The 25,339-nt window shown below is 40.3% G+C and overlaps 1 protein-coding gene and 1 pseudogene across 42 annotated transcripts in view; one reads left to right on the forward strand and one right to left on the reverse strand.

The window, feature by feature from the left end:
- TRIP12 (thyroid hormone receptor interactor 12) overlaps positions 1–25,339 on the reverse strand; it is a 155,931-nt gene that overhangs the window by 34,213 nt on the left and 96,379 nt on the right. For 14 of the 42 annotated variants that reach the window (XM_021075093.1, XM_021075077.1, XM_021075094.1 and 11 more), the window contains 12 exons: positions 17,907–18,055; positions 14,189–14,224; positions 14,011–14,106; positions 13,063–13,155; positions 12,705–12,866; positions 10,887–10,955; positions 10,630–10,795; positions 6,924–7,041; positions 6,649–6,805; positions 4,738–4,891; positions 2,460–2,688; positions 2,014–2,132 (listed from right to left, as the gene is read on the reverse strand). In XM_021075093.1, coding sequence (XP_020930752.1) covers positions 2,014–2,132; positions 2,460–2,688; positions 4,738–4,891; positions 6,649–6,805; positions 6,924–7,041; positions 10,630–10,795; positions 10,887–10,955; positions 12,705–12,866; positions 13,063–13,155; positions 14,011–14,106; positions 14,189–14,224; positions 17,907–18,055 — 1,548 coding nt within the window. Of the gene's footprint in view, positions 1–2,013; positions 2,133–2,459; positions 2,689–4,737; positions 4,892–6,645; positions 6,806–6,923; positions 7,051–10,629; positions 10,796–10,886; positions 10,956–12,704; positions 12,867–13,062; positions 13,156–14,010; positions 14,107–14,188; positions 14,225–17,906; positions 18,056–25,339 lie in introns of all 42 variants that reach the window. The other 28 variants (XM_021075059.1, XM_021075090.1, XM_021075073.1 and 25 more) reach the window with 7 other exon arrangements.
- On the forward strand, positions 18,806–20,633 carry LOC102166112 (annotated as a pseudogene).

Genomic DNA, 25,339 nt, shown 5'->3' on the forward strand with positions numbered 1-25,339 from the left:
TGCATTGAGGAGGTGAGCAGGGAGGAATACAAAGGGGTGCACCTGAGTATCAGCATGTAAACTTATATGCAAATCTGTGTGTCTGAACAAATGTGAGCGCATGTTCACACATTCACAAGTCCAGAGCTTTCCATCAGATTCCTCTTATTATTAAAAAAAAAAAAATCAAACTGCTAAAAAAAAAAAAAAAAAAAGATATCTGAATGAATTCACACATCAGGTATTTGCCCCGCAAGTATTATTTGTAGCAATCATATCCCAGATTGTGTGCTAGGCACTAAGGATCTGGCCATGGCTAAGAAAAATGGATTCAGGGCACTTATCAACCAATGAGCAAGAAATTACAAACGAAGAATGACCTTCTTATGAGAAGGAAGATACACTGCTGTTGGAGAATACAGTAGGGGACCTAAAAACTCTAGAAGGCAAGGAATATCTTCAACAATTAAGTGACATGTAAGTGGAGCCTGAAAGAAAAGTGAAACAACCCAGACTCAAAGGAGTACAACTAGTCTAGATTCCTCCATACACTTCATTATAGATATGCTATATAAATACTGGTGGGAAATTAAATCTGAAGGCATAGCTGATTCCATCTAAGTTTAGGGAAAAAAAAAACACTTTGGAAAAAAAGACTGAGTCAGGCATGCTTCCAAATCAGGAAGCAACTAAAAGCAAACAACGACAAAAACAGAAAACCAAAAACAAAATACAGAGTGGAAAATACAAGATTATCTAAGGCTGGAAACCAGAACACATACCGTGTGTCTGTGTGAGCCCAGAAAATGTACATACACCTGATTTGCTGACCATAGTTACCATCCATGGGGAGGGGAGAGTTTCGCCTTCTAATTCACGCAAATGTACAGAGTTGGATTTTTTGACAACTATTGTTAGAACAGAGCTAATAACAGACATGAAATGTCTTTCCACAGGATTCAATCCTATTACACTAGCATGTCTATTACAGTCTCAAGATGTAGAAAAGAAATCCAATGCAAGAAAAGGTGATCAAAAGAACGGAAAACAGATCATATGCTTAAAGAACTAGGGCTGTTTCTAAGATTGAAGATAAACCTAAGTATTACATGAGGGGAAAATACCATTATTTTCTGTATCCTCGTAAGACCAAGCCATCCTAAAAAAACAAAAGAGCCATACAGAAATTTCTGTTGATCTTTTCAGTTTTGAAAAGGAGAAAACAGGAGTTCCCGTCGTGGCTCAGTGGTTAACGAATCCGACTAGGAACCATGAGGTTGCGGGTTCGATCCCTGGCCTCGCTCAGTGGGTTAAGGATCCGGTGTTGCTGTGAGCTGCGGTGTAGGTTGCAGACACGGCTTGGATCTGGCATTGCTGTGGCTCTGGCATAGGCCAAAGGCTACAGCTCTGATTAGACCCCTAGCCTGGGAAGCTCCATATGCCGCAGGAGCGGCCCAAGAAATGGCAAAAAAAAAAAAAAAAAAAGAAAAGAAAAAGAAAAGGAGCAAATACCTGAATGAGTATGATAAGTTTCATCTCTGAGGTCTCCAAGAAGACGGTGGCAAAGTGCCATGTACCCTAGGCTAATTTCAACAGTGAAATTCCTCCAATTAGAGGACTACACCAAGTGTGTTCTACAGATTACAAGCCTCAAAATGCTCCATTATCCCCACAATGAAGTAAAAAATAATCCCTTTTACAACAGTTCGGATCTACTAATAGGATTCATGAGGAAAGAAAGTGACCTCTGACTTTTTCAAAGATAATCTGCAGAGGCAACTGTATGTTATTAGCACCGCAAGAAAAGCCAATGATTGCTTTTGGGCCATAAACACTCAAATCACCGACACTAAGTGTTCATCGACTGACAGTGGATCTCACATAAGCGGTAATGCAAGATTTACAAAAGACACACGTCTTGTATTTGAGTTACAAGAGTGCAAATATCTTCTATAGATTGTAACTGTACTTCTAACTGAAATGCTACGTGGGCTAGGAGATTAACCATGAATTAATTCTGGCAAATGGCATTACCTTCCCTTCTGAAGTAAACACTAAAAATATCAGGTAACTTCTGCATTAATATCTCTGCCATCTGAAGAGCTCCAACGACAATCTTCAGGTCTTGGCTCGATAGCATGGAAGCAATGTGACTAAAAAAAGAAAGCATTGGCATATAAAACATTTGTCTGAATTTGATCATTATCGCTGGCCATACTACTTTAAATTTGAGAGCAAAACATTTAAATTGTGAAACCAGTCCACTAAAACAAGAATTTCTCTTAAACGCTCAACTTCTACACCTCATTCACTCTTTATCACAGGAGTTTGTGAATACGGAAAGACAACGAAGGGCTCAAGAGTCTCCAAATACACGGAGTTCTGAGTATTTTTTTCCATATTATTTCTTTAAAGATCTCTGAAGTTATTTGCAGAGACTTCAGATTTCTAAAATGTTTTCGCCACTTTCATGAACACACCTTGAAACAGCATGATTTTTCAGGACATCCTTTAGAAGTTCGGCATCCGCGAAATAAATTATCCTAAGAATTGCTCTAAGGCACTTATGTCTGACCGCAGGTCCTGCTGAGGAACTATACACTTCATAAAGAACACCAAATAATGTCTTAATAAAAGACTTAGCCAGTTCCGGATCCTCTTTCATGAGCTGTGCTCGAGCATCATCCTTCTTTAACTCTGAATATCCACCTGAAATTAAAAAAAAAAAAAAAAAGGTATAATCTTATTAGAGGTACCGATTTTAGAAACACAATAAACAACATGAAGCATTCAAGCTGACGTAATTATCTGAAATGTTATAAAAATATTAATTATAAAGCAATTAACTTATCAGTTGGGGGTCTATAAAGATGCCAAAAAACAGCATTAAGACAAATTCTAGCTATCTTAAAAAAACAAACAAACAAACAAACACTGACCATTGTGGTTGGCTGAGAAGAACGAGGAACCACAATATTGTGCCTTTTTTATTGCTGCTAACACATTTTCCACAAAATATTGGAGACATATCAGTATTAACCAGCTAAACCACTGGTAAAATAAAGAGAGTTCAAGAAATGGACAGTGAGTACGTAGCAGGAAACTATGGAAAAACAAAAGGACCTGTCCCTTTTGCTTAGAAGGGTTACGGTGTAGGGAAAGGTCACGGAGGAAAAGTGCAGAACAGGGCTTGGCCCAGTCTGGTCGGCCACCACCTGTGTCTGTAAACACATTTTATCAGTACACTGCAACACACCTTTGTCTACCTCTTGTGGATGGCTGTTTAGGGGCTATGATAGATAGCAGTGCTGAATACAAAGACTGTAGGGCCTGCAAAGCTATTTACTGTCAGCCCATTTCAGAAAAAGTTAGCTGACCCTCACCCAAAACCAGACATGCAAAAGCAATGAACTAAATCCCTCAGGGAGGGAATAAAAGACAAAGCCGTGAAGGGCAGGGAACAGGAGTTCCCTTTGAGGCGCCCCAGAAACGAATCTGACTAGGATCCATGAGGTTGCGGGTTCGATCCCTGGCCTTGCTCAGTGGGTTAAGGATCCAGCATTGCCTTGAGCTGTGGTGGAGGTAGCAGACGTGGCTCGAATCCCGAGTTGCTATGGCTCTGGCGTAGGCTGGCAGCTACAGCTCTGATTCGAGCCCTAGCCCAGGAACCTCCATATGCCAAGTGCATGGGCCTTAAAAAAAAAAAAGCAAAAAGCAAAAACAAACAAACTAAAACCACCCCACAATCACTTATTCTAAGAAAAGTTAAGAAAACTTTGGTAGGAAAGTATAAAATAAAACATTGGAAGAACTAATCTGATAGGGTGTGTGTGGACCCAGAGGTAGGATGGGAATAAAAGGATCAGATTTAAACACAAAACAAAACAAACTGCATGGGCTGCAAAGAACAAACAGGTTGCCAGAGGGGAGGGGGTGAGGAGAGTAAAGAAATAGATGAGAGAAGTTAAGGGGTACAGACTTCCAGGTGCAGACTAAATGAGTCACAGGAATGAAATGCATCAGTGTGGGAGATACAGTCTCGAGAATTCCTTTGCAGAGGGATCCGAAGTCGACTTATCATGGTGATCATTTTGAAATGTACAGGAACACAGACCCCCGGGCTGTGGAACAGGGGCTAACACAGTGCTGCAAGTCCACTACCCTTCAGAGACCAACTCAGAGACACAGAGATCAGCTCTGTGCTTACTGGGGGCAGGGGTGGTGGGCCGGAGGAAGGCGGTCACAAGGCACAAGCTTCTGGTCATAAGGTAAGTAAGTGCTGGGCTGTAGGGTACGCCACTACCGCTGATGCTACCCTATGAAAGTTACACAGTTCCTAACACAAAATGTTTTTTCCATTTCTTTAATCTGTGCCTAAATGAGATAATGGAGGTTCACTAAGTTGATGTGCTACTCCTCTCATGACGTATGCTAAGTCATACGATTATGCTGCACACCTTCGTCTTTCGCAGTGCTGTGTGTCAATTCTAACTCTATAAAACTGGAAGGGGAAAAATGCACAGGACAACTGAGAATGGAGTCCAGGTCACTGTAAATCACAAGCAGAAAAATCATGGGGAAGACATCAGTTAAGCAACACCGGCCGGCTCATTTGTCAATTAAAGTACATGAAACAACAACAAATTAATCACTACTGCGCAAAGGCCTTAAGCTTAATAAAACACACTCAAAAACAATTTGCTGTTGCAAATATTAACAAGAAAATACAGTACTACTTTTAACTCAAAAGGTACTTACTAGTGTTAGTATTGGCTAAGGGGTTAGGTTTTCTCTGAATGGCACGTGCTGTTCCCGTGTCCTCATTGATTTGCTGCATAGAATTAAAATCAATAGTATAAACTCGTCCCAGAGTGGACAAGCTTATCTCATCCTCACCGACCTGATGGGCTGCCTGAGAGCAAAGAAAGAGAAACCTTGAATATAAACATGGAGGAACTTATCACCTTACGACACAGGGGGGAGCCTCCATAAATGCTAACTTGCATATTTATTTCACCAGGCTTTAGATGGTGAAGTAACGGAACATGGACATTTTAGTAGTGTGGAGGTGAAAAACTCATTCATTCAACAAACCTTTTTCAATTACACACAAACATACACCACAGGACCTAGCGGGTCCCCTGAGACAAATACGGGTAAAATCCTGAGGAAAGATCTAGTCATGCAGAATGGCCAACATGAAGAAGACACTATCTGTGTTAAGAAGATCTTTAAGACACTGCTGAGAGAAAAAACCTGGTTATCCGTGAACCTCAGGTTAAACTGAAATTTACATCATGGATTCCTTAGGTAAACCAAAAGGTCTTCACCTTGCAAGGACACTCTAAGATCAAGAAAGGGACAACAGTGTGGAACTAAAGAAAGCAGCCCCGGGCGTGGCAGGCATCACCTAAGCACAATCTCCCAGGGGACGTGCGACTAACACCGCCTGCCTGATTTTAGACAGTCTAAACCAGTGCAAGATAGTCATTCTTAGAAGAGTCCAATCTAAGGGATTCCTTGGTTGAATGGAAGACAGGACTCTGAGGAAATACCAGACAGTGAACTAACACTGAAAGTGCAATTGTCGGGAAAATGCTAAAAAGAACAATGCTCAGCATTAGAGGCTGTGACCCTGCGTATACACAGGCACAGAAGACCAGCTGCAACGAACAGGCTCACAGAAGCTGGCTCTGAATTTACACAGTTTCATAAACTTCTGATCTTATAACATAGATCAGTGGTTTCAAAAGATTTTCAAAGACTCATTTTTAAGAAGCTACCTTAAAGAAAAATGTCCATTTAAGTGTAATGTTCTAAAAAATTCTAAAAACACAGGCTGAAATCAGAAAATATATTAACACTTAAAGTATCTTATGAAAACATTTGTGAACAGACGCATGGCATCTCAAATAATCCAGTGAACAACAGTTCTTAAACTAGGGCAAATATCTTCCTGACTTGAGAAAAATCTCTGAAATACTTCAGTGTAAAATTAATATGGAAGTATGGAAATAAGCATAAAATCACATATAAAACCTTGAAGAAAAATCACTGTCAATATTTTGGTGTGTTTATTTCCTTTGTTATTATTCCTCTTTTCCTCTGCTGAGATCCCAAAAGAGTCACAAAATTTTGAATATTGGGTTTTCATTTACAACATATTTTAAGTCATTACAATTTACTCCAGTAAGGTCTGGATTACATATAAACCTACGTGTATGCATGACAACTTAATCACTCAACCAAAGGCAGGTATTTAAATTGTTTCCATATTTTGGCTCTTAAAACGTATTGAGAAACAGCTACTAGTGAGTAATCTTTGCTTTTGAGAGAATTCTTCTGGATAGAAGATCGGAGGGACTTTTAGAAACATATCCCCTAACTTCTCCCATGTTTCCTTTCAGAAAGGAGGAAACAATGGAACAAAGAACTGAAATTACTTGCTCCAAGGCAATCGGGCAGTGAGCAGCAGAAGCAGGACTAGAACACCAAGTTTTCTGACCTCAACAGAAATGAGGACCTTGTTCTCAGGAGACAAAACAAGAGAGTCTGGAGTTAATTCAAAATTGAGCACATTTAAGTACACACGTCCGCCTCCCCACTCCAGCCCTATGCCCACGCTCCACCGAAATAAGACATATTTAAACGGTACGATGAAACTACTACCTCAATGATCCGGCTGTCAATCCGGTTATAGGGATGCCAAAGGCCCCGGTCATCACGCCACTGCCATATCGCACCGTCTGTGTTCTGTGCGTTTCCCTTCTTCAGCATGGTATCAACTGCAAAAATGCCTTCTTTTGGTAAACATGGCATAAGTTCACTGAAAACAAAAAGTGCAATCATTTTAATAAACAGCCCCCTGAGCTGTCCGTAAGTAGCAGGTCTCGAAAGTAGACCACCCTCACATAAGCCACCGTAAGGAGCAGCCCCGTCTTTACCAAATCAGAGATGTCAGTTCATATAGCTCTTGAGGACTTCGTGGAACGAGATCAATCTGCTCCTGACAACTTCCATTGGAGGCACCACACAGGAGAAAGTGAAGGGTTTCCGCAATGTCTGTAAAACCAACAACAAAAAACCAAAAGCCTGTGAAACTAGTTATACTGTCACATTTAAAAGGCAATCATTTCCTAGAGGGAAAACTATGGGAAACGCTTCCTTCTTCTTTTCTGTTTTTGCTTTTTAGGGCCACAATCGCGGCCCATGGAGATTCCCAGCCTAGGGGTCGAATCGGAGCTGTAGCTGCCGGCCTACACCACAGCCACAGCAATGCGGGATCCAAGCCGCGTCTGCCACCCACACCACAGCTCAAGGCAACACTGGATCCTGAGCAAGGCCGGGGATCGAACCCACAACCTCATGATTCCTCGTCAGATTCGTTTCCACTGAGCCACAATGGGAATTCTCTGGGAAATTTTTTTTTTTGGTCTTTTTTTTTTTTTTTTTTTTTTTTGCCATTTCTTGGGCCGCTCCCTCAGCATATGGAGGTTCCCAGGCTAGGGGTTGAATTGAAGCTGTAGCCACTGGCCTCCACCAGAGCCACAGCAACGCGGGATCCGAGCCGCGTCTACAACCTATACCACAGCTCACGGCAACGCCGGATCCATTAACCCACTGAGAAAGGCCAGGGATTGAACCTGCAACCTCATGGTTCCTAGTCGGATTCACTAACCACTGAGCCACAATGGGAACTCCCCCCCACTTTTTTGTTGGAAATAGTTTCTTATACAGCAATGTATCCCAGAAATTGGAGCAAAAAACCCAAATGAGCTGTAATAAAAACTTAAGCAAATTATGACTTTTTTTTTTTTTTTTTTTTGGTCTTAGGACCGCACCCTAAAAATTCCCAGGCCAGGGGTTGAATGAGAGCTACAGCTGCCAGCCTATACCACAGCCACAGCAATGACAGATCCAAGCTGTGTCTGTGACCTACACCTCAGCTCATAGCAACACTGGATCCTTAACCCACTGAGCGAGGCCAGGGATCCAACCTGAGTCCTCATGGATCCTAGTTGGGTTCATTACCAGCGACCCACATTGAGAACTCTCATAAATTATGAAGATTTTAACAATTTCGTTCTGAGGACTTCAGTTTGAGTCCTAACCTTATAGCAGGAAACCTAATCACAAGCCACCACAGAGACTTCAGGAATCTTTTTTTTTTTTTCAGTCTTTTCTATGGCTGCACCCGTGGCACATGGAGGTTCCCAGGCTAGGGGTCAAATCGGAGCTGCAGCTGCTGGCTTACACCACAACCACAGCAACGTGGGATCCGAGCCCCATCTGCAACCCACACCACAGCTCATGGTAACACCGGATCCCCAACCCACTGAGCAAGGCCAGGGATCGAACCCGCAACCTCATGGTTCCTATTTGGATTCGCCAACCACTGAGCCATAAGATTCCTTCAGCATCTTATGTTACTTTCCTTGAGAAACACAGTGCTTTGCAAAAAAAGTGCCCTAAACATGTATTTGATCCTCAATTCAAGTAAATTTGTGTATCTGCCTTCAATTCAAATACACTGAAAACACGTGACCAAAAGAATAAAACGTGGCAAGAGTTCTCGTCATGGCACAGCAAAACGAATCCGACTAGGAACCATGAGGTAGCGGGTTTGATCCCTGGTCTTGCTCAGTGGGCTAAGGATCTGGCATTGTGGTGTAGAATGCAGATGCGGCTTGGATCTGGCGTTGCTGTGGCTGTGGTGTAGGCCGGCAGCTGTAGCACCGATCTGACCCCTATCCTGGGAACCTCCATGTGCCACGGGTGTGGTCCTCAAAAGACAAAAAAAAAAAAAAAAAAAAAAAAAGAATACAACGTGGCAATTAAAAGCATCTGAACCTTATCATATTGTGGCCAGGAAAGTCTTTACCTTATAATGACATTAAGCATGCCAACTAAATAAAAAAATCATTAAAATATCCTCTACCACAGGCTTCCATTCCAAGAAGACATCCATTTATGGAAGACTCTGCATGAAAAATAGTCTAATGGACCGAACCAGCAAGTGGAGGAAGCGCCTAGTTTCCACACGTTTTGGTCACTCTAACAGCTACAATGTAAAGACAGGGCTGTCTCTCTGTTGGCTGTGGCACCTGTTTCTATAAAATGCTATGTATATGAAAAACATACATAAGCACTTCATTGAAATACTCTGCCAGTAATCAACAAGTTCTGTTGTTAAGGAAAGTATTCACCATCATTTGGGGCAGAGGGGTGTGGACAGCTACATCTCTGCCTCACTGAAATTTTACAAATGATGATTAAAGCGTTATTTTGCCAAATTTATTAAGGCATACGAATACGCGGCACAAGTTCTGAAAAGGGATCAAGGGATGACAACAACAATGGAAGTGAGTCGGGAGATCCACGTTTCCTACAGGAAAATCTCGTGGCTTCTATCTGGCAAACTTCCTAAAATATTCAAGAGGTGAAAATGTTCATCATATTAAAGAAAAAAATTCCAAAACATTGAAACCAACAAGTTAGAGAGCAATTTCCCAGGCCAGGATTTAGAGCCTCGCCGTACCAAGAAGTGATCTGTGCTCAAGCTAAAGAAAATGGCAGGCCTGGCAAAATGCAAGAGGTTCCCAGAGATTTTAATCGGCAAAGTACACTGTTTGACTACCGACGTTATGTAAACCTTCTCCAAACTTATCGAGGCACAGAGGTCTTTGTTCACGGCATGAGCAAAACAGCATCATTCAGTGGAATACCATCAGGAATGACTCTTCAATAAATCACTTCAGCAACCCTTTTTTTTAAACAAAATTCTGTGCCATGCGCTAAAATGCACAATATAACTAAATACAAAACTGAGTTTTCCCCACCAAAAACATACTCTTGTGCTACGTAATATTCCATCCGAAGCAGTGGGGCAAAGACTGTTTCGTCAGCGGATATCATCACTGACTCCCAAGGTAACAGCCTCAGAGATTAGAATCATGGATTTGAAGTTACCCACAAGTATAGGTGTTTATACAGAAGTGATCAAAACTCTACTAGCAAGAACCACAACATACAGAGGTTTTCTGAAGCCCACAATCTTCTGACATTAACTTGTGAAGTTTCAGGTTAAATAATAAAGTCATGGGCAATTGCAACAGGAATGTAATAAAACTGTATACTCTGCCCATGGTAAGGCTGGGAAAGGCTTAGAAATATCAAAGGAGCACAGATCAGAGGCATTCATCTGTGTGAGTAAGTTCCAACATTTTGAGGGAAGAAAGCATTCTGCCATTAGATCAACGGCCGGAAAATCTCTCGTGGGCAGAAAGGACTACCTATAAGCAGAAGGGAAGCAGTTACTGGTAACAAAACTCAGAATTCTCCTAATGAGGCATCACTACTTAATTGATACTGTATAGAAAGCAATGGCCTTGGGTCTTTAGCCTTATAAGCAAGGATAAAATTTTAATACTCTATATACTTTAAAAATTGTTATGTAGGAAGCATTACTATGTTGTCCCAACACAAATTTATTGCACATTAACATTTTCCTTCCTTTACCGTCCAGTGGTTATGCCATTAGCAATTCTGCTTGCTTGACATACAGTGCCTTTCACTTTTCAAGGGAGAGTAAACGCACACACACGCAAGCTGCTCTTCCTGTTTAAAAGCGGACAGCAGCCTAGCACTTACTTTGCTTCATAAGCTGAACAGCCAAAGTTGGGCAGTTGGAGCACATCAGGGAGAACATGCGGACCACCATTATAAACATCCCAGAGCTTAGAACTGGTGGGGTCACTACCAACAGCTGTTGAACATTTGTTAGCAGATCTTTGGAGGCAACCTGCTGGAGCAAATTCTGCACAAACACAAGAACGACAAAAAATATTATATCGTGAGTTAGCAATTGGACGACTTCATGAAAAGACCAGCAAAAACCGAATGTTTACCTCCTCGTGTTGGAAGTTGTCCACGAGACGTGCAAAACAAAGGCAAGTGCTTTCTACTGACTTTTTGTCCTGTTTTTGAGTAAAAGCAAATAGAGTCGGTTAATATAGAATATTTTCACTCTCATACATATAACTCCCTTATCTTCTTCCTAACCCCAAATTCTCCATCATCAGCTTAATTAGATATGAGCTCTGAAAAAGCAGTGACCCTAAGCAAGTAATCAGTAATTTCATGATTTCAAAGCAAAGAGAAAAATACTGATAAACTCTCTTCCATTAAGGCCTTAATATACAGAAAAGAAGAAACAAGTTTTGTGCTTCTGTAAGTTCCATACCTAAACAAAAACTTATAAGAGAGAAAAGATAAACATCCTACCATTCTAAAAAGTACTACACGTATTGTAATTGCTTACAACATGCAAATACACTGAACAGTTATAAATAGTTGTGTGTGCGTGCCAGAGGTAAAAGTAAGGGAAGATTTGCTATATTTACTAGGAAAACAAACTAAAAATACTACAAAAGTGGTCTCACAGCAGCTCACAGCAACGCTGGATCCTTAACCCACTGAACCAGGCCAGGGATGGAACCTGCATCCTCATGGATGGATACCAGTTGGGTTCGTTACTGATGAGCCACAGGGAACTCATTTTATCTATCTTATAGGCATACCTCGTTTCATTGTGCTTTGCTTTAGTCAACACTGCAGGTACTTCATTCTTTCACAAGTTAAAGGTTCATGGCAACCGCAATGCAAGGAGCAAATCTACCAGCGCCATTTTTCCAATAGCATTTGCTCTCTTCATATCTCTGTCACATTTTGGTAATGCTTGCAATATGTCAAACCCTCCCCTCTCCACGAGCAAAAAGATTATGATTTGCTGAAGGATCAGATGATGGCTAGCATTTTTTAGCGAGTATTAAGTGTTTCTTAATGAAGTTATATAGTTTTTGTTTTTTTAAGACAAAACACTATTGTGCCCTTAAACAGACCACAGTGTAGTGTGAAGAGAGCTTTCATATGCACTGGAAAAGCAAAAAATCCTTGTGACGCATTTTATTGTGCTATTTCACTTTATCGCAGTGGTTGGAAGCTAACCTGCAGTATCTTGGAGGTATGCCTGTGTATTTTATGTACCTAATTTTCCCCAAGAAGATTTTAAGCACACTTTTAAAAGTAATTTAAAAGCCAGATTTCCAAAGATCTCTTTAGCAATAACAACACTTTGAAACATTACAAGAAAATTTAGTTTCTTTACAACCTTGAAGCTCAATTCATGATCTATCCTCCACCAGAGGCTCCGCAAGCCCTGCTTCTCACATTGCATCACCAGGCCCACGGATTCCACCTCAACAGCTGCTCCAGCTCTCCTCCAGCCCCAGATGACTGTGGTCTACATTTTTCATTTCAGTTCTATTTGGCACAGAGTCTCATCTCTCTCCTGATCTTATCCCATATTCTCCCAGTATTGTCCGTCTAACCCAGTACCTTCCAGGAAAGGGTGATGCTTCCGAAAGGAAATTCTGATCATATCACATAGTAAACACGCAGTGTTTGCTGAAACAATACATTCTACCCCTTAAAATCAGAATAGCTGAAGATCTCAAATATACGAAATACCATTCATCTGGGTAACCCCACTAAAAGGTCCATAATGTAATGTGGCCCATGACTAACTAGAAACAGGGAAAAACAAAGATCGGAACACTTCCAGTTTACATATCCATTTGGAGGATGTGAAGACCTTAGTTGAAACTGGCATTTAAAAAAAACGTATAGATACGATTTCTGACACATAAAATAGATTTATATCTTACCTGGTGGGTTAGCCTTTGGGTAAGCAATGGGAGGGAATCTGCCACAAAATGAAATTCATCTGGCGTGATACTCTGGCAGCAATTGGCTGCAATTGCTAACGCGTTTCTTTGGGCATTTATGCTGAAGAACTCTAGATACAGCAAGCAGTCTGCCAAACCACCCTAAAATACAGGAAACTGTTAAAGTGAAGAAATTCCCTTTCATCAGCAATTAAAAAACAAAGACCCACTAAAAGTCTATCACATCGCCCTGGTTACAGCATGTGTAACTTCGGAGATTACAATCTAGGAGCCAATACAAATGTGGATCTAAAATCCAACATGAAACGGAACACAGTCCTTGCGTAACAACACTTACCGCCTGTAGAATGGCTTTACTGTGTCTACGTGACAGCATTTCCAAGGCCGTCAAGGCCTGCTCCGCCACATCAATACACTGAATAACTTGCAGCTGGGAACATACAAATGGGGAACTTACGATTATCATTCAAGTTCTTGTTGCTCACCTTCTACCTGAATAGACACAGTACCTTCTCTAATTTGCATCAATCTATACCGCCTCTAACCTGAAACCCACCACAAGAAACCAGTGATTTATGGCTTAAGCTATAACATGTTGCCAATATAGTTTCCTTCCAATCACTCTGTTTTTTAAGATACTGAAAAATGTTTTACAAAGAGAATAAACTAAATTTGATTATATAACTTAACTCCTCATCCTGAACATAATGAACAGGTTGGTTTATGCAACACATTTCAAAAATCAACCTTTAAACTTTATACCATATTCCAAGGTTATCAGATAATGCAAATTTTACTGTGCCTCAAAAGGAGAAGGTCCGTAAGACAGACCAAAAACATAACCTAGCACAGACCATATGAAAAAATCTCCTTTCTCCACAGACTCACTTTGTGACCTTGAGCAAGGCACTTTGTGTCTCAGCCTTCTCGGCTGTAAAATGAGGGTATAAAGAGCTATTGACCTCACTGGGACGTATTCTAGAAATAATGAGATTATTTTTTAATTAAGTGCTTTACTTCTTCTCTGAAAGATTTTCTACTCATGCAGTAATTGCTATTATCAAAAATTACAAAACTGGGTTGATTTTAGTTTATTAGTATCAACTTTAAAGTTTTGCTCCTTTAAACATGAAATATTTTTCTGGATTCTTGGCTAAAAAATATACTTTAGTTAGATAACAGATGCTAAAAAATGCCTTACAATTTGATATACGACTTTAGAATTCCAAGAGTTCTCAACTTGATTCCCTACGCTTGCCTTCAAGTCGGGCAAAAGTAGGATTACCTTTTCTAAAAAGACAGGAATTGCATCTACTACAACAGCAGATGATCGAGGAAGTGCTTCCATCATGTATGTTAAGGCTCGACAAGCATGGTTCATCTAAAAAAGAAGCCATTTTTACTCAATAAAAACACAAAATTTAAATATGGAATGCTTTTGTAAAAATACACCACATACTTACAATGTCAAAATTATGCTCCATTTGCAGTAATGTTATCTGTTAAAAAAGATTATGAAAAAGTATTAGAAGCTATCTATATTCTTAGTGGTCCTAGAAATATTCTTCTTCTTCTTTTTTTTTTTTTTTTTTTTTTTTTTTTGGTCTTTTTGCCTTTACTAGGGCTGCTCCCACAGCAATATGGAGGTTCCCAGGCTTGGGGTCCAATTGGAGCTGTAGCCAACGGCCTATACCACAGCAGCCACAGCAATGTGGGATCCGAGCTGAGTCTTCGACCTACACCACAACTCACGGCAACGCCAGATCCTTAACCCACTGAGCAAGGGCAGGGATCAAACCCCCAACCTCATGGTTCCTAGTCAGATTCGTTAACCACTGCGCCATGACGGGGAACTCCGAAATATTTCTTCTTCTATCTCAACTGAACTAGAACAGTATAAGCCAGAACATTTTACTATACAAAAATAATATCCAGTTAGAAGCTAGCACGCGTATACAAGAAATGATTATGCTTAAGGACAGCATGACCCACACACTGCAGCACTGACTTGGGATAATCATCACCTCATGATTCAGGGGAAAAACAAAGCCTTCTTGCTGCTTGCAACCAACCCTTCTGGTGCCTCTATTCCCCCATTCGGAAGCCCATTAACATGTCACCGAGGACTTAACAGGTGTCAATAAATACTTAATACGTAAATAAATAAAAGGCCAGCAATGCACTGACATTAGTTAAATAAACTATCAGCACAGATTTAAAACCATAGCTTAAACTCCTGTAAATTAGCTTCTCTAAAAGTTGAGCTAAGCATCTTTTAACTCAGATGTAAATATAGAGAGTAGCATAGGATTTCAACACAATACAATCACATCAAAAGCTAATTATGTACCAATTAAAACTGAAATTATTATTATTCTACATATGCATAAGTTGGTCTAAATATCTGATTTTATTTTGTTTTTCTTGTGGAAAGACCTTAAGCATATTTCAACCACAGTTTTCAGAGGAGGTGATGCAAAACTACATCTTCCTGAAGCAGCCAAAACTACCAAAGAAAACTCCCTCCTTGGGGAAGCAGACATCCAGTCTTCTAGTTCAATTGAAAAATTTAAATGCATTGAATTTAAGCTATAAAGTACCCTTCAATTAAATGTTTGTCGGTAATAACAAGACATCAGGTGTTCTGATACAGTACTTATTTAATGTGAATGTTTTCTCAGCTCTGAATTATCCTGGGCAAAATATATCTATATACCAGAGGTACTGATAACTGCTTTTGTTTAAAAACACCATCCCCCCAACCACACACGAGTGTGCACAGTCTGTCTCAAATCACCTACAGTTAGTGACTTAAAACACTCTAAATTGAGATGGGTTGTTACGGTAACAGAAAAAGGAATAAATTTTCCAATTCTTAAGGTGGTGGAATGAACTGGGTAAGAGCACATTTGGGAAGGACTGCTATAAACAGATTCTACACCAAAAATGGCTATTATGGTCAGACGAGTGTACAGTGGTTGACGGGTATATATTCATCATCACCAACTGTGATGAGAAGAGATCTAGACAACTCACTATTTATTAAGAGCAAGAGCTGCCTTGTGCAGGTCTGTCAGGAATTTAAATCTCATCAACAATAAGCAAATTAAGTAAATTGGATTATGTGTTATTTCCACCTAGATTTAACAGCTTCTTTATTTAACTAATAAAAACTGCATTTCCCAGGGAAAGTATATCGTAAAGCTAGTTCTTTGTTATTTATTTTTAAAAGAACAATAACAAACAAACAAGGAAGTTTAATTCAGGTCACAAAAGCCAGCTCCTGAAGCAATCAATTAATTTGAGTGTGAATATTAACATAGGCAAAATGTCAAAGTACAAAGGCTAATACTGCTTTCATGAAACATTAAAAAATTAACATGCATGCCTGCAGGATGGAACCGCTAGGACCTGAGAGCTAGCCTTCATTACTGTGAGGTCTGCAGGGCACTCACTTGTCACTCCCTGCCAGAGCAGAGCCATCCCACAAGTAGTAATAGGCAGAATAAGGACTATGTCATCCTTTGTGTGTGTGTGTGTGTGTGGCAGGGGGTAGGGGTGGCAGAGACTGTAGCAGGAGGAAGATCTCCAGGCAGGGACTGAACCTGGACCACAGCTATAACCACAGCCACAGCAGTGATGCTGCAGGATCCTTAACCCTTTAAGCCACCAGGGAACTCAGATGCCAGTCATCTTGTATGGGACTGGCCTTCACTCAGCTCCCTCTGTAATTTAGATAATGTGATCAAATAAGACAATTTGATGGATCACCATTTCATTTTTGTCATCTTTACCAGATGTGTAAACAAAGACCTAAATAATAATTATTTTAACCTCCAAGGTAAAATATGTTATGAATGTATTCATGGTGTTTACATTAGTCTTGTTAGTATTTCATTCAGACTTAATTTAAGTTACAGCCCATCTCTTTAAATCCTGCACTGAGAAAACGACGAAGCCACTACTTACAAGATGTGTTATACTTAAGGGCCTACATTTGGTAAAGGCATTTCTCTTCCTGCTGTTTTCACAATAAAAAGCTTGAGCTTTTAGAACTTTTAGAGGAGGAGTTCCTGTCATGGCTCAGTGGTTAACGAATCTGATTAGGAACCATGATGTTGCAGGTTCAATCCCTGGCCTTGCTCCATGGGTTAAGGATCTGGCGTTGCCGTGAGCTGTGGTGTTCATAGCAGACGCGGCTTGGATCCCGCATTGCTGTGACTCTGGTGTAGGCTGGCGGCTACAGCTCCGATTGGACCCCTAGCCTGGGAACCTCCATATGCTGCAGGAGCGGCCTTAGAAAAAGGCAAAAAAACAAAATAAATAAGTAAATAAATAAAATAAAAAGCTTGAGCTGTAAAGATGTTAAATTCTAAATATCAACCTACAACTGTGTTGAAAAATCAGGAAAACATTTTTAACATTGTTTTCCTGTTGTTCAGTACTGTTTCTTTTGTTTTTGCTTAACATAAAACCTTTTTTTTCCTTTGCTGGAGGATCCATGTGATGTTATGGCTTGACTGCTCAGCCATGCACACACCTATCCAACATGAAACCTTTAGGCCCACAGAGACAACCCACAAGTGAGCTGCCTGTTATTGCCCTGTGAATTGCCAGTTTAAAAGAAAACAGGATGTAAATTTCGGCATAGTAAGTCAAAGTATTGAGGGAGCTAACAACTTAAAATTTAAAACCATACAGTCATTTAAGTATCAAAGACAGCACAAATATTCATCAAGAAATGGTTTAGAGAAGTTCCCGCCATGGCTCAGTAGAAACAAATCTGATGCAGGTTTCTTGGCCTCGCTCAGTGAGTTAAGGATCCAGCATTGCCAGGAGCTGTGGTGGAGGCTGCAGACGCAGCTCCGATTCTGCACTGCTGTGGCTATGGTGTAGGCCGGCAGCTACAGCTGCAGCTGGACCCCTAGCCTGGGAACCTCTGTATGCCATGGATGCTGCCCTAAAAAGCAACCAAAAAAAAAGAGAAAAGAAATGCTTTAGAAATTTTTACCAATTCATCATTAAAAGTCATGCATGAAACAAAAGCACTGACACATTCTACTATTTCTTAGTTCTACCATATTTTAAAATTCATAATGAAGATAATCGTGCTTTTGGAAAAAACACAGGCAGCATTAAGAGGACGACTGAGATAAAACGGAGGGAAAAATGCTATCTTACCAAAGCCGGAACGACACTCTTGACAGGAAACCCTCCCAGTGTCTCCTCGTTTCCCATGACCAATAACTGACACATTTCAATAACTGCCTGAAGTTGCTGACTTTCATCACTTGCTTGAAGTCCCTGCAGAAGTTGCTGGGCCTTAGAACCTTCACAAGGAGAAAAACAACCATTTTTAAACATTTGAGAAAATCATTAGCAGGTTTAAGGGAGACTTTACGTGGTAGTGGCTGCTTATCTTCTTTGGATCCCAATTAAAGGCTGGGTCTATACCAGGGTTAAGACAGGCTGCTGATAATTCGAGACTGAATTAAATTAGTTGGATTTACTCTGCCTTAAAGCGATGTAACAGTTATTTATATATTTTGGTCTTTTAATTTTTTCTTTTTAAATGACATGAGTTGATTGACTTTTAACAGCTGAAACAAAACATAATACCTGTAGGATCGCTATGAACTGCTACCTTTAAAAATACGGATATCTGGTAAGAAAAAAGCCTTCTGCAATAATAAAAATTTGGTAAACAACGATGCCCAGGCGTCAAAGGAAATGTCACATATGTCTAAATACTTTTGGCAGAATAAATGGAATCCACGTGACAGTGAAAGGGCATGGAAATAAAGACAAACAGAACAACACATCTAACAAAAGAGACTGGAAAGAATATAAAAACAGCCAAACAAAAAGACTGGCCTTTTCACTTCCTCTAATTTCACACGCAGATGCTGCCACCACAGCACTTCAGAGTTCTCCTACTTCTAAGGCTCCATTCCATCACCCCAAAATTTGAAAAATGCCAAGACCCAAGTACTACAGTTGTTTATTACTAAGTTGTCAATAAAATGAACAACTCCACAATTATGTTTCAAATTTTTGTGGAGACATTCCTTCTTGTAACCATGATTAACTCCAGTAATGCTTATAAATTTACACCTGATGTTACTTGCAAGCCCTTTCTTGTCTTCTATCTCTTCAGGTTATGCTTTGTATACCGGGTTTTTTTCGATTAAGTACTGAAATCCTTAGAAATGATAACTTATTTGAAAACTGTTCAGTGAATGTGGAATTCATATGAACACAAAAGGTTCCCCACCCGCCACCAATTAAGCTTCAATGATCTTCTTGGAGGATTTTTTTTTCAAAGTGACACTGTAATCCTCACAAGGTCTGTGTTCTCTATTATTTAAGGATGTGACTAATGAACTGCATAACTATCACAGCCTAACTCCCTTTACTTATGTACAGACGGCCTTAAAGGGTCCACCTAAAAATATACTGCAAGAAGAAGGTCAAGTTCAAAGGGCATGATACCATCTTTTTAAAAATTTTTTCAAGTCCTTTATTTTTGTAATTGAAGTATTGTTGATTTACAGTGTTGTGTTAACTTCTGCTTTGTCCAGAAAAGTGATTCAGTTATACGTATATATGCTACCTTTTTTTAAATATATCCTTTCCCACCACAGTTGTCATAGGACACTGAATAGAGTTCTCGGTGCTGCAGAGTAGGCTCTTGTTGATTAAGAGATACATCTTAAAATTTCTGAAACTAAATAGTATCAGTTCCAGTTAGGGCAGGCTTATCATTTTCGTGTTGAAATAGTGTGGAAAGAAAAACAAAATGAGGTGAAAGTAACTCTGAAAAAACAATCCTCAGCTGCTTCCAGGCTTGATTTTAAGTAATGAAACAGTCCATATAAAGTGCACCCTAATAATACAACCATCAAAAAAGGAAAAACTGCTTCTTCTGCGGCTCCTGGTGCTGCCTGTGTGCTCGTTTGGGGCGGACCTGGTACCTCTTTTGTAAAGTGGCCGCCAAGGAGACTCCAATGGAGGAGACTCCTGTGCTGCCACGGCCGAAAAGCCCAAGGAAGGAGTCAGGAAGGAGAACAACAATCATAATTTGAAGGAGGTGGGGCAGGACGGTTCTGTGGTGCAGTTTCAGACAAAGAGGCATCCACCACTTAGTGAACGGAGGAAAGCCTATTGTGAATGACAGGGTTTGTCAATGAGGCACCTCAGATTCTGATTCGACGGGCAGCCAGTCAGTCAATGAAACAGACACGCCTGTACAGCGGGAACTGGAGGATGAAGATGAAATTGATGTGTTCCAGCAGCAGACAGGAGGTGTCTACTAAAAAGGGAACCTTCTGCTTTACTCCAGAAATCTGTTCCTCCAGACCAAGAAGACATTCTCACTTAGAAAACCGCCATCCGGTTCTACCCCATCCTGACGCCTATAGTATACAGTTTTCTCTATTCTTTCGTTTTCCCCTTCCCCATTCCTTTACTGCACATAAAGTAACTGGTGTGTGTGCGCGGGCTTACTGCATTTGTTTAAATGGCCAACTGTTTTGACTGACAGCAAATGGAGATGGGATACGGAAAAATACTGGTTCTGTGAAAATACCCCCTTTCTCCATTAGTGGCATGCTCATTCATTTTGTTACATTCCAGTAGGTTATTTTGCTCTCGCTGCTTTAAAAAAAAAAAAAAAAAAAGAAAGAAACAATATAAAAATCCTTGCATATCTTGTTCAAGTGGAGGATTTTAATGTTTTTCATTTATCATTGTAAAACCAAAGAAATTTTATAACTTTTTTGTACGTAGCTATTACATGTAGGGCAAACTGTCTTTAAGTAGGGATAAATTACTCTAAAAGAAATGAATCCTAGATAGTTTTCCCTTCAAGTCCTGTTGTTTAAATAAACTTCTTGTTTAAAATGAAAAGAAAAAAAAAAAGGAAAAACTGACGAATGCCACTGGATGTCTTATAAACCCTGAGGCTGGCACATGGATCACTTTAGCACGATCAAAATCATCATTAATATCACTGAACTTTTGAGATGTTCCTAAAAGACTTTATGCCAAACTGAAAATGACAACAAACAGCCAAAGCCATAATTTTCCTCTGATACATGAGGAGAAACTACCTCAGAGATGAGTCAATTTGGTTTGAAGGATAATTTTATAGTCTTAAAAATTACTAAGAACCTCCCCCCACACCGAAAAGCACTTTTGTCTATGTGGTTTATATCTATTGTTATTTATAAAATGTGTCTAGAACTAACATATTTTCAAATATTTCATTGATTCATTCCATATTAATATAAACATTTGGTGAAAAAGATCGTATTTTTCCATAACAAAATAGTAGCGAGTAGCTTCATTTTATTTTTGTTGCAAATTATTTTAATATCAAGTTGAATTAAAAAAACAGCTGTACACTCACCTCTGCTTTAACTCTCAGTCTGTGATACGATGTTATCTGAGATGTGTGTGAAAAAAAATGGGTCCTACTTTGTCACAAAGATTACCTTTAAAATATGTACTTATTAATAAAGACAACAACATCCGTAACTGCGTCTACCCAGGGCATTCTTACATATAAAAAGGGACTTTTTAACTTGGGAGCATGTGACACTGAAGAACACAATGCCGGCCAGTACAGCTCGATGCCACTGCCTTTATGCTTATGAAGGTATCGGTAGTTTTTACATCCACCACAGCTTTTGAAATATTAGACCAAAAAGAAAAATCTTAGCAATTATTTTGACCTTATGAATTCAGCGCAAGGGTCTCCGGAACAACGGAGGAGTCCAGAGATCACACTTTGAAAACTGCTATCACAGATCACGAGTTGGTAGGCAAACACTTCCTATAAAGAACCAGACAGTAAATATTTTGGGCTTTCAGGCCACAGGGTCACTGTTGCAACTACGCGACTCCAGAACTGTGGCATGAAGGCAGGCCCAGGCAATGCAAAGACTAAGCATGATGGGAGTTCTCGTTCTGGCTCAGGTTAAAGATCTGGCACTGCTGCAACCTGTGGCATATATCACAGATGCGGCTCAGATATGCTATTGCTGTGGCTGTGGCGCAGGCCGCAATGGCAGCCCCGATTTAACCTCAAGCCTGGGAACTTGCATATGCCACAGGTGCGGCCTTAAAAAAAATATTTAAAAATTAAAAAAATAGACTGGCCATGGATGTGTGCCAATCAAACTTTATTTACAGACACTAAATTTGAATGTCATCTAATTTCTGTGTCACAAAACATTTTAAAAATTTTCAGCCATTTAAAAATATAAAAATCATTTTTATTTCATAGATTATGTCAAAACAAGCAGGAGATGGACTGGGCTGTCGGGCAGTAATTTGCCAGCTACTGATCCAGAGGGAATGAGATTCTACAGCACTTCAGGAGGTCACTCAAGGCTAAGGTATTCAAGTGAATTGGCCGGACAGGACATTTGCTGAATTCTGGAGATGTGAAGAGGGCTAGGGGTTGAGTCAGAAGTTTTGGTTAGACAGAAAAAACCACCTGAAGTCTCGTGGTGCCCTGAAGGCAAAGTGCCCACAAAGGGAGGAGGCCAGCATCAAACATACACAACCATACAGACATCGGCCACGTTTCGAAACTGCATAATGAATGGAAAGTCTAAGAGGACAGAGACCTGCAAGGTTCTTAATCAAAAGCCCCTGGGAGGGTCACAACAGCCAAACTGGGATGAGCCAGAGATAAGAGGAATCATAACAGCTATAACTCGGTCAACACAAGTTAAGGCTCTGACTAGAGCAAAGTGATCAGTTTCTGACCTTTTGCATTGAACACAGAACAAGAGGAAACCCTCCCTGGTGAAAAACATTTACCTGGGGTCTCCTCAGTTCATATAATCAATTATCAGACCTGAGGAAGCAGAGGACTATGTGACTAATGACAAAAAGACAACAGACGCAGACCTACGCCACTTGAGAATTCTAAGTCTGACTCTGTGACTAAGAAATTGAAAAAGTAAGCAAAGGTGGACAGAATGGATCAGACTATAAAGTATTTATTTTTAACAGAGTACTAGAATTTATTTGGAAAAATCAAAGAGCTGTCTAGAATTGGAAAACATACTATCTGAAATTTAAAATTCATGGGTGGGTTTAACCAAAGACTGAGGAAGACAGCAGGAAAAATGGTCAACAGCAAGTTCTCAAAAGGCATTAAGAAAAAATTCTGGGAAAAACAAAAACCAGAACAGAACTAGAGGGACATGGTTCCAAGTCTCAACACGTATGCTCTCGATACTCCCAGAAGGAACGGAAGGAGAACATCTCAACAGATAATGAGATGAGAGAAATGATATATATATGAAGAGATAATGGCCAACAATTTTCCAAAACGATGAAAGACAGCAACTCATAGCTTCAATGGGTCTGTAAAACTTGAGCAATTAAAAGTGAAAAATAAAGTCATATAGACCTAATATATTCAAACTATTAAAAATAAACAATTTGAAAAAGCAAATCTTAAGAGGTGCCAGGGGAAAAAACAGAAACTTAACAGTAACTATGGGAGTTCCCGTTGTGGCTCAGTGGTTAGTGAATCCGACTAGGATCCATGAGGTTGCGGGTGTGGTCCCTGGCCTTGCTCAGTGGGTTAAGGATCCAATGTTGCTATGAGCTGTGGTGTAGGCTGCAGACGTGGCTCAGATCCTGCGTTGCTGTTGCTGTGGTGTTGCTGTTGCTGTGGTGTAGGCCGGCAGCTGTAGCTCCGATTAGACCCTTAGCCTAGGAACCTCCATATGCTGTGGGTGTGGCCCCAGAAAAGACAAAAAGATAAAAAGACAAAAACAAACAAACAAAAAAAACAGGAACTATGGAAACCAGAAGAGGCATTACGAAGTGCTAATACAGGATTTTATACCCGGGGAAAATATATTTAAAAAATTAAGACAGGAGTTCCCGCTCTGCAACAGTGGGTTAAGCCCCTGACTGCAGCAGCTTAAGTCACTGCAGAGGTGCAGGTTGGAACCCTGGCCCAAGATCTTCCATAACATGAAGGCAAATAAATGAAGGATTTCTCAAACAAAAGCAGAAAGAAATCATTACTAGAAGTCATGCACTATATGGAAAGAAAGTCTTCAGGCTGCAGGGAAACCATTCTGAGAGAAGAAAGGACTTGCAGGAAGGAATTCAGAGCACTGAAAGGGTACCCATGTGGGAAAACCTAACGCTCGGATGTTCGACAACAGCTGCCGCGTCACTTTCTAACACATATGTAAGTAAGACAAAACAGCAGAAGGAATGGCAAGAGTTCAACTGCTCCAAGGTGCTTGCATTGCTTGGAATGTGCTCAGGTATTACAGTACGGTAGGCTATAAATAAGTCAAGGATATGCATTATAATCTCTAGAGTAAATACACACAAAAAGTATACAAGGATCTATAACTAAAAGTTAGCAGAAGGAAAACAAATGACACCATACTGTTGTGGCTGGTGGAAATTCGGGATGGTACAGCTCTAAAAGAGGCTGATTTACAACACCTGCCAAAATGTTGTATGAATTTACCCTTCACACAGCAATCACCCTGCTAGACATCTATCCTAAAAATATCATGGGAAAAATAGGAAAACGTATTTCACTGCAACACAAATAAGACTGGAAATAACCTGAATGTCCAGCAGGGAACTGGCTAAATAAACTCCACATCACACAACACAGCACTAGGGCAGCTCTACAGAAGGAATGCGGAGTCTCCTCGCCCTTTCTCCCTAGGTGTGCGCATGCGCGCACTGTGTGTGTGTGTGTGTGTGTGTGTGTGTGTGTGTGTGTGTGTGTGCTCGCAGCAGCAGCTATGAATGTGTGTGTGTGTGCGTACGTGTGCAGCAGCTATGAATGATGAACACCAAAAAGCAGACTGTTAGAGGCAAGCAAAGTATGTAAGGTTGACTGCTTTTAAGTAAGAGAGCCGGTGTGTGTCAAGTAGATAACATGGATTTGTTTTTGTTTTCTTAAGTAAATAACAAAAGGACAGACCATAAAATTAACAAAGGTTATTTGTGTGGGAGGAGGAAACAAGCTAAAGAGCTACCAAGAGAAAGGAAGACTTTATATACACATTATAGATTTGATTTCAGGAATTATATAAATATCACGTCATAAAAGAGAAATTACATTTTAAAATCGATCCCTAAAAATTAAAAGCAAAATGGGCCAGACCAACTTGGCAGCATGAACACAAAGAATTATTTCAAATGACTCTAAAATATAAAAATCTGACCACAGGAGTTCCTAGTATCCATGAGGATGTGGGTTTGATCCCTGGCCTCGCTCAGTGGGTTAAGGATCCGGCATTGCCATGAGCTGTGGCGTAGGTCACAGATGCAGCTCAGACCTGGCATTGCTGTGGCTGTGGTGTAGGCTGACAGCTGCAGCTCTGATTTAACCCCTAGCCTGGGGAGCTTCCGCATGCTGCTGGTGTGGCCGAGAAAAGGAAAAAAAAAAAATTGACCACCAAGTGAGTTATATCCCAGGAACAACAACGGCAAAAAAGAGCTGTTACAAAACAAAAACTTCTTCAATATTCGAGCTCCTGCTGTGGCACAGTGGGTTAAGAATCTGGCTGCAGAGGTGCGGGTCCAACCCCTGGTCCGGCACAGCGGGT

This window comes from Sus scrofa, chromosome 15, assembly GCF_000003025.6.
Source record: "Sus scrofa isolate TJ Tabasco breed Duroc chromosome 15, Sscrofa11.1, whole genome shotgun sequence".
In the NCBI taxonomy this organism is placed as follows: Eukaryota; Metazoa; Chordata; class Mammalia; order Artiodactyla; family Suidae; genus Sus; species Sus scrofa.